The sequence below is a fragment of the Manacus candei genome, unplaced genomic scaffold (genome assembly GCF_025592945.1).
Source record: "Manacus candei isolate 608988 ecotype Guabito, Panama unplaced genomic scaffold, ASM2559294v1 h1tg000056l, whole genome shotgun sequence".
NCBI lineage: Eukaryota > Metazoa > Chordata > Aves > Passeriformes > Pipridae > Manacus > Manacus candei.
In genome coordinates, this window is record NW_026138104.1 from 9519509 (window position 1) to 9535309 (window position 15801).

The 15801-nt window shown below is 40.0% G+C and overlaps 1 protein-coding gene across 2 annotated transcripts; it reads left to right on the forward strand.

Annotated features, from left to right (window-relative positions):
• Positions 1-66: 66 nt before the first annotated feature.
• MTPAP (mitochondrial poly(A) polymerase) lies at positions 67-14347 on the forward strand. Of its 2 annotated transcripts, none has more exons than XM_051802439.1 (9): positions 67-216; positions 2463-2635; positions 3189-3422; positions 3750-3974; positions 6192-6403; positions 7900-8126; positions 9291-9383; positions 9478-9551; positions 11277-14347. In XM_051802439.1, the coding sequence occupies exons 1-9, from the start codon at positions 96-98 to the stop codon at positions 11613-11615; spliced, it is 1698 nt and encodes a 565-aa protein (XP_051658399.1). In that variant the 5' UTR covers positions 67-95; the 3' UTR covers positions 11616-14347. The 2 variants fall into 2 exon arrangements, with proteins under 2 accessions (XP_051658399.1, XP_051658398.1); XM_051802438.1 differs by lacking the exon at positions 67-216 and adding an exon at positions 1024-1396.
• Positions 14348-15801: the final 1454 nt, after the last annotated feature.

The window sequence follows — 15801 nt, forward strand, 5'->3', positions numbered from 1 at the left end:
CTGCGGGGCCGCTCCGCGCCCGACGGAACCGGGCTGAGCCTCGGCGGCCGCCGTGGAAAGCGGCGCCTGCGCAGAGCGGCGCGGCCGTGCGGGCCATGGCGCTGTGGCTGCTGCGGCGACGCCTGCGCCTCCCCGGGCCCGGCGGCCGCGGGCACGCCCGGCTCGGCCCCTCCGGCGCCGCCGCCGCCCAGCCCGCTGCCGAGGAGCCGGCCGAAGGTACGGAGGGGCTGCCGCGGGGCCGTGCGGGGCCGGGCAGCATGGCGGGCGCTGCCGGGGCGCGTGGGGACGGGAGCGGCCGCATGTCCCGCATGTCCCGCATGTTCCGCCTGTCCCGCTCGGCCCCGAGAGAGGCGCCGGGGCAGTGCCGGTGTCCCGGGCGGGAGGAGCTCTCAGGGCCCGGGCAGACCGGCCGGGCTGTGCCTTCCCGGATGTAGCCCGAGGGGCAGAGTCCGCTGTCAGTGCCCGGGGCTCGGTTTATTTACCTCAGCTAGGGGTAAATCAGGTGACAGAGGTTGTCCTGGGAGACCCCCTCTGAAAGGCATAGGAAAGGCGTGACTGACGTGGTGCCTTTGATGCAAGCCAAAAACTGGTGAGAAGTGTCCATCGCTGCTGTGCTGTAGCAGTCCATGTGGGTGTGAGCCTGAGGCCTGTGCTCGTGTTCATGTTTCACAGCTTGAAAACGTGAGGTAGCAAGCGTTTCTTGAGGAGAGGAGACGATGAGGCAGTATTATCACAGCTTCTCAAAGCCAACAAGTCTTTTGCTGTTTATATCCTTGTACTTGCAGATGTGCAGCAAAGTGGATTAAGAAACAACTCCAGATTACAGTTAATCATTCTTGTTTTGCTGCATAACTTTGATCATTAGTCTCATTTGGTTTGCTGCATGACTGTGTAAATGCTTACATTAGCATCAGCAGGCAGAGAGCAGCATATGGGGTATGGGGCTGTTTCTTTTAGCAGCAGTGCTGGTGTATGCATCTTTAAAACGACTGTGAAACTCTGGCACTAACTGGAAATGTTTTGTGGAACAGGGGAAGAAAGCAAAGTGGACTACCTGTCATGCATTTGAAATACTTACAACCACCATTTGGATGTGAACGTGTGAATTTGTGCCATGCTCAGACTGTGCAAAAGACAGAGGCAGAAAATGTCGGAGCACATCTGCTCTAGTAACTAAGTGTGTACAGGCAGTAAATCAGGCAAGAATCACAACCATTCTGGCCTAATGCAGAGGGCTGTGAGAGTGAGAAGATCTGGTTTTACCTTCTGATCATGCAACTCATCCAATGGACTTGTGCTTTCTGCATCTTGGTTACTTCACCCTTCTCTGCTCCTATGGAAACGAGGCTATGTGTCATCTTCATAAAGTGTTTCATTGGTCTTCTGATGAAAAATGGTATAAAAAACTAAGCCATTGAAACAACTACTTTGGTGACTATTTACTAGTCTCCATGAGAGCTCAATAGACTTACAAAATAAAAGATTTTTAAAAAATAAATAAAAGTAATACTAACAAGTATCATTTCATGATAGTTAAGATTTTCATGAAGCAGCTATATCACATGGGTTCCTCAATATCAAAAACATAGAATAAGGAGCTCTCTGCTGAATCTTCCTGTGGCAGATAGTGCTGGGAAATGCTCCACAGCTTCCCAGTCTGAATGTCAGTATTAATAGGTAGCAGCTTCACAGACTCTGCTGATGGGATGTGGTCAGTGGATTAGTTTGAGAGTTATGCAGGGAAGTGATTATAATTTTGGATTTGGGACATGGCCCCCTTGCCTGTATGCAATGAGGAAAAAAGTTTCCATGTTTCTGGATGTTCAGTATGTCTCGATTCCACGTGGATTCTGTAGGCTGTCAGCAACAGTACAGGTTGCCAGTAGTGTGGTGAGATACAACTGATCTGTGGGTTTATTGTAGTGGAGCAGATGAAAGTGTATTATTAAATGAAATTTTTGAGTAGGAGTTTACTGTAAAGGAAGGCGCTGAGTTGTAAAAATATCAAGTGTTGAAATGTTCCGAAGGTAAAAGTGCTGGTTTTGTGGTAGCAGAGAGAGGTTATGTTTTTAGTGCAGCTTGCCAAAGGTCTACCTCATAGCCTAGCTGACAGTTCCAGGCTCTTATGTGTGTGCTAAGTTTTTTGGTGGTGAACAGCAAATTAAAGAACAAAGACTCCTTGTATCATCAAGCTTCCCATGGCATCAAGGGAAGTCAGTATTGCTTTCTTCCTACATTTCCTACTCCTTATTATTACAAATCTATGCATTTGTTACACAAGCACACTTATATTTCAGTCTTTTATTATTTCTTCATGGTTTTCTCTTTTGCACCATCTTGGAGAACCAGGACAAACATTTATTCAGTTGTTCAATGCAGAGGAAGAGATTAAGTGTACTAAAAATCAGTTTTACATCTTTCTGTTTATGTAGAAGAACCTTGATGCTCATTTCTTCTTACAGATGCTGAAGTCAATACCAGAAAGAAGACATTCACTGAGGTCCAAACAGAACGACTGGATCAAGCTGAACGGACTGTTTTAATTAAGTGCCCATCAAAACTTAATGAAAAAAAGTTATTGCAGTATTTATCCAGTCATGGAAACGTTAGAAGTCACTTCTTCTTTGAAAATCGTGTAAGTAATTAACAATGTGAACTAAAATCTAGGCTCAGATAAAAAGAAATACCGGCATTTGGTTATGTCCTCATACATGCAAGTTATGCAAATTATATATAATTAGTATATTAAATCAGTTTTTATCTGTGCTAATGTTTACAAGTTGCTCAGCAGCAGGTTTTTATTCAGAAGTCATCTAAGCAACACCTCTGAGGGGTAGCCAGCAACCCGTTTTGCAGTAAATCTTTGAAACTTTGATGTTGCACTGTTCTTTGTTCAAACAGTAGTGATAACTATTTTTTGTGTGTTTTGAGCATTTCAGTTGTGAAGATAAGTAGATTTCAGAACTTTATGTTTAGTGTTTACTGCCAACAATGGCACATCATAAATATTTTTAACCTCTTGTAGAAGTGTCTAAAACAGGTTGAGATACAGAACCTTGTATTCAGTTTCAGGGCTGGCATATTAAACTGTCTCAGTACTCCCAGGAACATCTGAATAATATCAGTACAATGAGTTCAAGGCTTGTATGCATTTATCTAACCCTGTATTTGCATTCTTAATGTTTTAGGGCATCAATGCTTTAGTAGAGTTTTCAGAAAAGAGCAGTATAGCCTCGTTGCAGGATGCTGTTGGAATCCCAAATGCTGCAGAGCATCATGTTGTCCCGTTTAAATCAAGACTTTTTACTTTCACGCTGAAAAACCCAGTGAGTCAACCTGCTGAAGAGACACCACTTCACCTCTCTCCTCAGTGTCACATTCCAGTGACAGGCCTTATTCAAAAGCTTTGTCTTGCAGACAATGTAAGTAGAGGTTTCTAGATCTCTCTCAATTAAAAATGAACCATCTTCATTTCAGATTTTCAAGTGGTCATGTGAAACTTAAAAAGCAATTTATTTCTAGTAAAAAAAAGTAACCCGTATTAGAATTTTATCTGTTTCTCCTACATTGAAACAAATCAATTACATTAGTCTTTTTAATTGTGAACATAATTTTTCCGTATGAAAGAAACTTGTTTGAAAGTTTAAAAAATAATCTTCTAATTGCAGTGATATTAAGTGGATGAAAATATATGTTAATAGATAGAAGACCGGTTATTGTATGTTTACAGTTTTTATTTTCTGATCTAGATAAGCAGTCAGATGTACATTCTACTGAATGAGTATCAGCTTACAGAAGAAAATATCAGGCTCCGATTTCTGGCCTGTTCTTTGGTTCGGGATTTTGCACGGGCATATTTTCCAGACAGCACAGTAAAGCCATTTGGCTCTTCAGTCAACACCTTTGGCAAACTGGGATGCGATGTGGACATGTTTCTGGACTTCCATGATACACAAAAGAGTCCTACAAAAATGGTAAGATTATGCTGTGCATCTTCAGTTTATTGGATTTCTTCAACAGAGCAGCTCATTCACACACAGGAATCAGTTTATTTATATTCAGGTTTTACATGAGTTCATACTATAGATTGTGAACAAGTTAATTTGAATGTTTGGACTTGAAGACTTTCAAAAGCTGGATGTGACATGAAAGAGATCTTTCTTGCAATAGGAAGAAAATGGTTTGGTGTTTATATAAACTTTGTACTGTTAGGGTGAATTTCACTATGAAAAAAACCCCTCATCCTCCAAAATTGATTCAGCAGAGTTAGAGCTTCTCATTCTACTATTGCATTTTCTTCTCTGGAGCTGCTGGGTCTCATATCCATGCTCTGGTAAAGCTTGGCTTTGATTTTTAAGGTCCTCCATGTTCTAAAGCATAGTAAGTTTGTGCATGTGTGAGCATGTGCATTTTGAGAGGGTTGTCAGATTCTTTTCCTTAGCTGAAAGAGCTGACTTTATGCTCCAGGAAAGTTACTGGATTATGTACTGAGGTGCGTATATATATGTGTGTGTATATATATATGTGTACACACACACAATAAGAGTGTGTGGAGGTGTGAAGGCTTAGAACCTGGGATAGTGCTAGTGAGTAGTTACAGTGACACAAATGTTCATATTTTTGTTGTCTGTCCTGAGAAAATTACCATGTTAACAGCATCTGATTTTCACTGTGGAGGAGCTTGAGGATTAGCTGGAATATGTGAACTGTAGATGTTTTGGGGCCCAGGACCAAATAGGAACTGAATCAGATCAATAATCAGATACTTTCAGTTGTCAGACTTTCTGTAAGATACTTACTAGTTACTTGAATGCCTCATTGATAATACAACAGTAAGCATCAAGACAAGCAGGGATTACTAAGCAAGTGCAGAGGCTTGAAGTTGAAATACAGTCACTTGAATTTGTTGACCAAAGTACAGAATTTGCACCACTGCCTCAGGAAGCTGAGGGTTACAAGACCAACAGTAAGCAAAGTGATTGGCCAAGTTACTATCTTTTTCTTTCTGTTACCTACCTCAATGCTGAATAGTTACAGGCTCCTTTCACTTTGAGCCAGTCCTACTGTAGCATGCAGCTACACAGCCAGAGGGGATTAGGGACCTCTGTCCTCACATGTTCCAGCACACGTGCTGACTGGAGAGCTGTTGGCAGGAGGAGAGCAGGAACGGTCACCTTGGTGATTGCCAGAGCCACTCAGAAATTCAGCACCTAAAGTGAGTTTGTTGGAAAGGCTGCAAGGTCCATAACTTCTGAATTGTTTCACCCAACTGTGAGTGCACGTTTTCTCTGCACCAATCTGGTGACAAGAAAAATAACCTCTGTGTCTCAGCTGATGAGTTAGGTCACTGTAATGCTGTTTGCATAGTATGCATTCACCCATGACATGTCCCAAGGGGAAGGATAAGTCAGTGTCAAGTATTGGATTAGCAAACAAAATTATCCGAGGTTTAAAAACACAGAGAGACTATGAAGAGAACAGACATTTCATAAGTATGAAGTTATTTTATTGAGGTAAAAACTACAAATATGGCAAATCAAACTAGAAAGACCTACAGGACAATTAATTTCTGATGTTGTTAAATATATCTTCACAATATTTTTGTCAGAAAAACTATGTGATGTGAAGTGATTATTTCAAGTCTTACAGAGGCTTATCTTAATTTTGAAGGATTAAGTAATTTGCATGCTAAATTTTTTTACATTTTTAATGAAAAAGACATTTTCGTTTGCATTGCTGGTTGATTCACTAACAACTCGGTGTTCTCTGAGGATTTGAAATGGAATCACTGGTGGCTTGAAATTAACAGTAGTTTGGTTATGTTCTACCCCTCTTTAATTGTATGCTCCTCTTTTGCAGTTGGAGCATATATGCTCTCTTGGGAATTCCAGAATTACTTGTTTTAGCCACTAGTGATACATAGTAGTATTATACCTTCATTTGAACAAGTAACTTTACAGTAAGTTCATCACTATTAGCCTGGAAGAATTTAATCACTGAAAAAGAATATAAAAGAGAGAGCAATATGTTTTTACCTATTTTAAGCTCCGTGGATTTTACTTTGAATAATTCTTGTCTTTCAATCTCTAGTTGTACAAGCTCCTTTGTAAATTGTTGTAGTCTTTCAGAAGTATTTTTAAATGTCTCTTTTGTTCTAGAGTTAACAGATTGCTTTTAAAATTCTGTGTTAGAAAAAAGGTCCCTTTGAAATGGAGTTTCAGATGAAAAGATTACCATCTGAAAGATTAGCGACTCAGAGGATTCTTTCTGTGATTGGTGATTGCCTTGATAATTTTGGTCCTGGATGTGTGAGTGTACAGAAGATACTCAACGCTCGCTGCCCTCTGGTGAAATTTTCCCATCAACCGACAGGATTCCAGTGTGATCTGTCAGTGAGCAACAGGTGAGACCTGATTTCAAAAAGTTTAGAAAGAATTCCAAAGTACCTAAAGTGTTCTGAAAACCTGTAACGACAACTGTTTGAGTCTGCTCCTTTCTGTGTTCTTAACAAATGTTAAGAACAAATGTTGGCTCTGAAGGTAAAAAGGGTATTTTTTAACTCCTAGAGCTCAGGTTTTGCTGTGGTTATCTTTCTCTAGCATAGGAAATAGACCCTTTCCTTCTTCCTAAGGGCCTGCATTCACCTGTTTTCTGGGAAGATCCCTGGAAAAGGAGTCTGTGGTCTTCCTGCGGTGCCGCCAGGGGGCGCGGGCTGCCTGGGAATGCCCGTCACGGCTCCGCTCCCTCCGCGCCCGTTCGGTGACAGCAAAGCGCGGAAACTGTCCTGAATTACCCGAAGTTCTGTTTCAGAACGTGCAGAGGTTATTAAGGCAAGATTGAACAAATGTCTTGCAGTAAAATTGCTTTTCTATATGCAGCCACAGTGAAAGTTGGGATGCAGTTCTGTGCAAGCATCCTTGTAATTCACTGCTGGATGGTTTGGCTGGTTGGGACTGCACGTCTTGTCTTCTTGTTGCTTGGAGTAATAACAAACCTCTGTGGACACCATAAGGCACCTCACGGTTGAAATTTCAGAAGTCCAGGTGTTACAAAATGTTGACCTAGCAAACATCTCCAAAAGGCTATGCTGAATTTTTAAAAGAATTCAACGCAAGTTTTGGGGTAAAATCTGCAACTATAGTTCAACGAGCACTTCAGGCTAAAACTGAACCAAAATAAGTTTTACTCTAACACCGTGCTTCCATTTTTTTTCTACTTTTTCTTGCCCTCCCATTTGTACACTACAAGAAGGTTTGTATAACAATGTGATGAAGCAGATCAAAACCTGACCCATCTGAAAACCTTTATCCTTCCAGATTACTGTTTGGTCCTGCAGAAGAAAACAAGTAATCATTTGAAAATTACAAAATTGAATTGGTTTGCAGATTCATTGTGTCTCTGCACTTAGTGTATTTTTCAGTGCAGCATTTCATTACTCTTTAGATGAAAGTTGTAAAAGAAGTATTTTATTATATAGTAGGATAGAGATATTATCTAATATACCTTGAAGGCAGTTGTGGCTAAATTATTTTTCACCTCGATTTTTCGTAGCTTGACTCCTGAGTACTTGATGGTAGTTTTTTGGTTTTGGTTTTTTTCTTCTACTGTGATGTGGAACAAGGAAATGGGAAACAGTGCAAATGCAGTATTATTATTTACCCAAAACCATAGTTTTCTTACTGGGGAAAAGTACATGTATTTCATCCTGGACAATTTCAAGCATTCCAGCCCAAACCGTTCTACAATTCTATAATTCTTTTTCTATTTTCTAAAATGCATAAATGTTACTTTTTTTTTTTTTTAATGGATACCACCTTATAATTAACAATGAACATTGCATCTGATACGTCACAATTCTCTGGTCATTTACATGTCTTTTATTCTTCATTTCTTCTTCAGCATTGCTATCAGAAGCTCAGAACTCTTGTATATCTATGGCTGTCTGGATTCCCGTGTGCGAGCGCTGGTGTTCACTATTCGGTGCTGGGCCCGTGTTCACGGACTTACCAACAGTGCTCCTGGTACCTGGATTACCAACTTCTCTCTGACCATGATGGTCATGTTTTTTCTGCAGAAGAGATCACCACCTATCATTCCAACACTCGACCAACTTAAAGAACTGGCAGGTAAGGACAGCTCTTTCTCTGTTTATTGCACTTTATTGTTTATTTCATCTTTGTTTTCTCTAAAGTGATAAATAAACCCAAGCCATCTCTTTGTGTTCTCAAATACTAATGGATATTATGTGTGCCTTAAGTTTGAGGGAATACACAAGTTTTACTTGTATTTTTTGTGAAAATAATGCATTCTTAAATGCAAAATAAATCCATTTTCAGTACAATAGTAAATTCTATATAGAAGGATTAGACTTACTCTGTGCCTCAGATAATTAAAAGTAATTTATTTGTTCAGTGCTCCTGTGCTGAATTTTTTGTTTATTTTGTATTTTATTTTTTAGAAGACTTGTAGGGTCTCAAATGTCTCTGAAGTTAAAGATTTTGTGCAGATTGATATGGTGTGTATTGTTTTATAGATATAACAAATGTTTAAAAGAAAGGCTGTATCTTCTCCTCACAATTTGTAATATCCTTGAGATTGTTCAGGCCGTCTGCAAATAATTCTTGTATCTTTGAAAACCAGCTGTTCTGGCTGTTTCATACACAGCTTTCAGGGTTGATTATCTTCAGAGAATCTTATGAAAGCACAGAGAATGACACCTCAAGTTCTTAATTCTTCATTCATGCCTTCTGCTTACTGGCATGCTTCCTTGGAAGCTTTGAGTGCTTTTAGTGGAGAAAAAGGTCTGTGTTCAGTTGCTTTAAAATAATTTTAAACATTTACATCAGAATTCTGTAGAATTTTTTACACATGAAATACCTCTTCTGAGATTTTACAACAATATTCCTAATTCTCTGAAGTTTTTCAGAAAAGGCAGTGGACGCTCTGGGTCTGATTTTTTTGCAACCCTCATGTAGGTATTAACCCAAGAGAGTTGTGCTGTTTAGTGTATAATACAGCCCTGTATGCAGATGTCATACCTTATTCCTGTAGGCTTTTGAAAATATACCATTTGCTCATGATTCTTTTCCTTTGCCTATCTGTAGACTTTTTTTCTTTTAAATCTTTTACCACTTTAAGTTGAATCTTTAACCTAAAAGTTCACTTGTGAACTCCTAATTTTTGTAATATGGTAGCATTCATTGATTTCAGTCATGTCTGTTATCTGAATTTCATTAAATACAATGGCATTTTATTGTTTATTGTGTCAAAATATGCCCATTTTTTTTCAGGTGCAAAAGACAAGCATATAATTGGAGGATATGATTGCTCATTTGTTAGTGATTTAAGGAAGATTAAACCTACAAAAAATACAGAAACACTTGGTAGGTAAATCTCCATCTTTTTTTTTTTAATGAGCATATTGAAAATAAACTTTTCCTTAATGTTACTCATGGCCCTTGTTTTTCTTTCCCTTAGATGTATTGTTGGGTGAGTTTTTTGAATATTTTGGAAACTTTGATTTCAGAAGGAATTCCATAAATCTTCGAAAGGTAAACGAATTTTAATTACTCATCATTATCAATTGAATCTCACCATCTGCCATTTGATAAACTACATATATTAAGCAACAATTTCTGTCATTTTTCATTGTATATAAAAAGTACATTTATCCAGAAACTGAGTTCTTTCTTTGAAGGAAGAGTGTTTTCCTCTCAGAGCCTAATAACTTACATACCATTAAGAACATCTACAGTGTCATTACCTGGATATGGTGGAAAGCACAAAATCATGTTAAGCCTGTATGATTTTACTTGAAAGCCCTGTAATGAAAGTGACAATTTGAAAAAGTCAAAGCTATTTTGCTTCTGTGAGGAAAACTTTTAAAATGTCGTGATGTATGTCACAGCAAAAGTCTGTGACAAACCCTGTACGCCAACAGGCTTTGCACTTAAAACTGGGAGTCCAGACCCAGTGAGAGTCTGCATTAAAACTTACAGCTGAGTTCTGAGTTTGCTTTTGACACTTGTGTTTTCCACTGCAGTTTGTATCAGCCTACGGTGGCTGTATGTACAACTCAGTAAGCAGGGCATACGTGATTATTCTGTGCTATTCACTTCAGCTTGCTTTATATGTTTAAGTCATTCTATTTATTGATCCATATGTGTGTGCATGCAAGTATAATAGAAATATATGAAAATATAACTACTCTAACTTGCATCTGTTCCTGCTGGGCTGCTGACAGGGTAGGGGTTCCAATGCCATGTTGCTGTGTGGGCACCCATTTGTGTCCTGTTTCCTGTTTGGGCGCTGTGGGTCACTGGCACAAGAGCTCTTTTTGCAGTTGCAGGTTGATCCTAGAAGCTGATTCATTAAGGTGGAGAACTTCTGTTTGCCACTAAGCCTTAAAAAGACAAGCAAAACCATGAGTTTGGAGCCTGAGCTAGTTAAGGGAAGTGTCTATGCTGCTGATTTTTTTCTGTTTAACTAGTCTGTCCTCTTGGTCCTGGGACAACACGTACATAGACACTTCCTGGACCAGGAGTAGCTGGTGGGTTCCTTCTAGAGCTTGTGATAGAAGGCTTAAAGAGGTTCTGGAATACCAAACAGGTCAGCTAAGTAGCACTGATAAGCACTGAAATGGAAGTGCATTTAAATAGCAAACCTACACAGTTGTCAACTATATGTGTTGTACAATACCAACTGACCAAAAGTAAACCATGACCTCAATAGCTCTGTGCTTAGAAGACAGACCGAACTGGGAGGGATTTCAGCCAAGGCAGTAATCTTGTTTAGTTACAGTAGCTCTGTGAGCTCTCTGAGTACTGTGGGATGAATGGTTTGAACAGTTCAAGTGCCTGCAATAGTTTATCAAACTGGGCTACACAGGTTCATATGACACACTCATGCTGCCCATACACAGACAGAGATAGGAGAAGGGGGTTGCAGTGGGTGAAGTCTGAGGTTTGTTGAAAAGCAAGTGGGAGAATGGCCAAAAAGACAGGTTAAGCTGTAGTTGCGTGTTCTTTGCCTTGAAGGAAATCTAAGCTGAATGTGGCAAGGAAAACCGCCACTAAGAGGATTCAGAGAACAGGAATCATTCAACAGTCAGGTTGACAGGAAAATTAACTTGATTAATAACGACTGGGTATTTTGCAAAAAGTTCTCTAGTAAGTCAAAACACTTTTAATGCTCGTGTAATAAGTCAAGTGATTTGTTATTTGCTCAGCCTATAGTACATATATGCAACTTCTGCTTTTTCTTTACACTGTCTGCAGGGAAAGGAAGTAAATAAACCTGAGTCATCTCCTCTTTATATCTGGAATCCCTTTGAACAAGACCTTAATATCAGCAAGAATGTTAATCAGCCACAGCTGGAGAAATTCATAGCTATGGCCAGAGAAAGTGCCTGGATTTTACAGAAGGAAGATAAAACTCAGAGAATAATCAGTAAAGAACCTTGGGGACTGGCAGCACTGCTGATACCGTTTGGAAAAAGTAATTCCAGCAAGATGAAGAATAGGATGAAAGGAATAGGAAGTGAAACAATCAGAAGCCTCTTGGACTCTTTAAAGTTAAATAATGCAAACAGCCAACAAAAAGCAGTGGGAAAATGACTTTCAGCACAGAAACACAGTAGCTAATATTCTGTTTTAGGAACTGTATGTGACATGCAGTCTGAAGAACATAACTTTTAATATTTCTGTTATGGGGAATGGAAAGTCAGATGGTCTCTGTTTTTCATTGTGATTCTTTTTGTACAGGTCTCCTTTCTGTACATTTTTCTCCTCCTTGCTCTTCACTTTTCCATCTGCTTTATGAATGAAGAATATTCAAATGGAAATTTTACTGGTACATTTTGGAAATAGCCTTCAGACTGACAGGAGCAGCATGGGAAAGAGCCTTTGGGAATTCTGTTGACTAACATACAAATGATATGCTAAGTAACAGCTCAAGAAACAGCCACCTTTCAGTGAAACCACAGTTTGAAAGAAGATGAATGTGTTGGAACTATTGCTTCCAATCCAGTCATGTACTGAAAGCCAGTAAAACCGAAGTGCATGCATCTATTTTTGCTATTGTTTTCCATTCATGTAGATAGTGCCAAGACAAAATAAAGATAATGGAATTAGATAGTAGGGTTTGCAGTTTCCTAAAGCATTGCTCTCCAAGGGTAGTGCAACTGTTTTGTGTTGGAAAAGTGGGTTTGCTCTTGTGTTTACCACCTGATTTCAAATTTATTTAGTCAGCTCTCCTTTGTTTTCTGTACCCATAGGACTGGTCCCCGCCCACATTTGTGTAATGTTTCTCATTTTACCTTCAGCTTCATTTTAAACCTGTATTTCAGGTTCAGGCAGGGGCTTTTGCATGCTCTTCTTGCTTCATCACTCTATTCAAAGTTGCTGCCTACTAAGTGACACCAAAGCCTTCCTGCAGAGGGATCTGTCCCATGCAGAGATCCATAGAAAATCACGTATCATGCTGGAGTCCTGTTCCCAGTCTTGCCTTGGTTTTCACATACTCAGCAGAGTGGTGACTGTCTCTCTTCCAGATCAGTTGGGCCAGTAGAGTCAATGCTTTTCACTGACTTAAAACACTGAGTGCTCTGCCTCTGTCCATCTGCCACAAAAAGGAGTGTTTTCAGAAGAAGGGGGAAAGGGGAGGGAAGGAAGGAAGGAAGGAAAGAAATCAAAAAGGGAAATGGAAAGCAGGCAAACATCAGACTTTACAAGTACATTTGTGAGTATTTCACCTGTCCAGTTTGAGAACCACTCATGGATTATAACTAAATGGCAATGGTGACAACTCCACAGATTGTTGTCTTTATTCTTAATAGAAATTCTGTAAATTAAATTACTTTGTTCAAATTATCATACAGCTGCAACATGATTACTGTTTCAATTTCAATATTTTTAGATTCTTTCATGTTGCAGTGGTAGATGATTTTTTGTAGACTTCCCTTCTAATTGTGTAGTCAGAAGTCTTTTCCCTCATGTATTATTCATTGAAAATACTGTAATAAGCAGTAATGCATACTTCCAAAGTACTGGTAAAAAATGGACAAGGAAAAGTATTTTCCAGCAGTTGACAGACTAAAGGGTTAGACCTTCAGATCAATTCCATATTAATTTATTCAGAGTTTAAAATAATACTCAGATATATCTTGTTTCTGATTAATAAGTGTTTTCTCGAATAGTGACTCCCGTAGTCATTATCTCAATTGCTGAAATTGATTCTCATTTTAACTTCTTCAAGATTAAGCCTTGAATTTGAAACTTAGTTTTCTTTCTAAATCTTGATATCAGAACTTCATTTTGAAGGCTGATATGCAGTTTATTGTAACTTTTTATTGGTGCTAACCCAAAGCCTTTGAAAACAAGCTTGGCACAATGCTGTAAGGAGCCTGTTGCTGCCTTAGTCTTTACAGGACCTAGAGGTACATTTTCTGCTGTTTACCCAGCAACAGACTTGAGAGCTTTTTGAAGACTAGGGCAGTACTCAAGTAGTTGTGAGTTTTCTTTTTTCTAGATAAACCAAATGGGTAAGGGTGCAATAATAAGAAAATGGGTTACCAGGGAGAGAAGCATGCAGCAGAACTGTGGCAGTGACTACCCACGTGTGTTATATTCACAGTCATCCACTGACATAGGTAGGAAAGTTTTTTTATGAATTTTGACACGTAGATACAGGACACTTGTAGACAAATAACAATACATTTTATATTCTGGTTATATGGTTGAGGCATGCTGAAGCACAGGCTTCATTTGTAAATGGTTATAGATGTTCGAGCTGCTTAGTATTCCTTAAAAGGCAGGGCAGAACACCATTACTGTACATGCAGTGTCTTTCAGCATCACTTTCTGTTTGGACTGCCTGTCCCTTTTGGGAATGGTTCTGAACCTTTGTCATGGCTGCAGGCCAGCTTCTGAAAAGAGGTGAAAGAAGCCAAAAGCAGTGTTGTAGCAATGGAATGCACAGGTGATTTTTTCAGATGTCTACAAGTCCAGGGGGCTGGAGACCAGGGAGCTGCTGACTGAAACCTTGAGGCTTTGAGGATCAGCTCTCATTGATGACGCCAATAGGCCCAGTGGGCAGCTTTCATAGAGGAGGATGGAGATGGAGATGGAGATGGATAGATGGAGATAGATAGATGGAGATGGAGGGCTGACCATGAGCTTCTCTAGAGCGTGAGCTGTGTCTGGGAGAAGAGCTTAGTGATGCTAGAGGAACTGAAACCACCTGTGGGAAGAGAACCAGACAAGAGAACCAAGATTTGAGGGAGTGTATTTATCAAATCAAGAGAGATGATGTGAATATAATTTCCTAGGGGATGCAGTCTTGAAGATAGTTAGAAAACACAAATATGGTTCTGTCAGTGAAAACAAGGGTTGGGTATTTGTCAAGAAAGGACTATGATTATGGTCTGCATTTGAGAGCTCATTCATATGGTCCAAAAGCATGTAAACAATGTCTCTTTGAGAGTGAGGCAGAAAGTTTTAGTTACTTCTCAAACTTGGTGCTGATATGCTGTATTGTATGGTGAGGCTGTTAGGGAGGTCACGTGTAAGGAACATGAGTGAATTAAACACGTTTTTGCCCCTCTGCCCCTTTTCCTTGCTGTGAATACTTTTTAGTGCAATCTCACATTTCCTGGCTCTTGAGTGGTTATGGAAACTGAAAACATTCAGAAGTTCCATGCCCTGAGAAAATACACTTCAAGACATTAACTTCAAGTTAACATTTATTGCCAGAGATTTTTATTTTTTTTCCCTAGACGTTGATGCTCACAAATGTTGCAGTCATAGGTTGTGCTGCAACTGCCACTGCTCCATCATTCCTCTGTAACTTCCTGGGAATCTGAAGCCTTGGCCTACAGTTGACTGCTGGGTGAGCATCTCTGTGTCATGCTTGTGGTGAAGACACAGTCACCAAAACAGACTTCTTGGCTGGTAACAGATGCTCTATTCCTCTCCCTCAGTTTCAAAGTACAGTTCCTGTCTGGGTTTCTGTTCTTTAGACTTTGAATCACAGTATAATTCAGGCTGGGAGAGAACTCTGGACCTAGTCCAGCTGCCTTTTTAAGTGGTATCAGCTCTGAGATTAGACCAGGACTTTTATGTAGTCAGGCCTTGAAATCTCCAAGGATGGAGACTGCACAGTCTCTCCAGACAACCTGTTCCAGTGCTCGACTCTCCCTGTCACCCTGATGGGCTGGGCTGTAACAGACTACCATATCCTTGTCACTCTTCCTAACTTCTTTTCTGATCCTGACAAATGCTCTCAATCAGATTGCCATCCATTACAAATATTCAAGCTGCTCCTTGGTGTAGGAAGCCCCCTGAGTCTTCCCTTCTTTCCCTGTCTTTCCAGAGGAACTTGTATCCATCCATCACAGTGCTCCCATCACATGTGAACCTTCCCATTGTAGCTGTTACTCCAACAATGCTGTAGTAACAGCACAAGGAGCTCTAGTTCCTCTTGCTTGTTCCCCAGGCTGCCACACATTTGTATCTGTACATTTGAGGTGGGTACCTGTTAATAATTTTTTATTATTCTTGAGGTCCCTTTTGTTCCTGTCACCCTGTCTCCTTTTCTCTCAATCCACGTCCACAAGCTGGCGTAAGTGGAGGTTATTATTGTCCGCCCTTATTGTTCTGGCTGAATGCCTTGATATGGCCACTGTGCAAATCCAGGCTACAAAGTCCTCATGACATTCAAATCCTGACTAAAAATTAATTTCTAAAAGACTCTGCAGGAAAATTAAGAGTCTGTGAGTACCAGACTGGTATATTGTACTGGCAG

Bases quoted from the DNA above. Each gene is read 5' to 3' on its own strand.
- MTPAP (XM_051802438.1), top strand. From the start codon at position 1,273: ATGCAACTCATCCAATGGACTTGTGCTTTCTGCATCTTGGTTACTTCA. The intron at 3,975-6,191 runs GTAAGATTATGC...ATTCTGTGTTAG, and splicing joins AAAAGAGTCCTACAAAAATG to AAAAAAGGTCCCTTTGAAAT. The intron at 9,552-11,276 runs GTAAACGAATTT...CACTGTCTGCAG, and splicing joins ATTCCATAAATCTTCGAAAG to GGAAAGGAAGTAAATAAACC.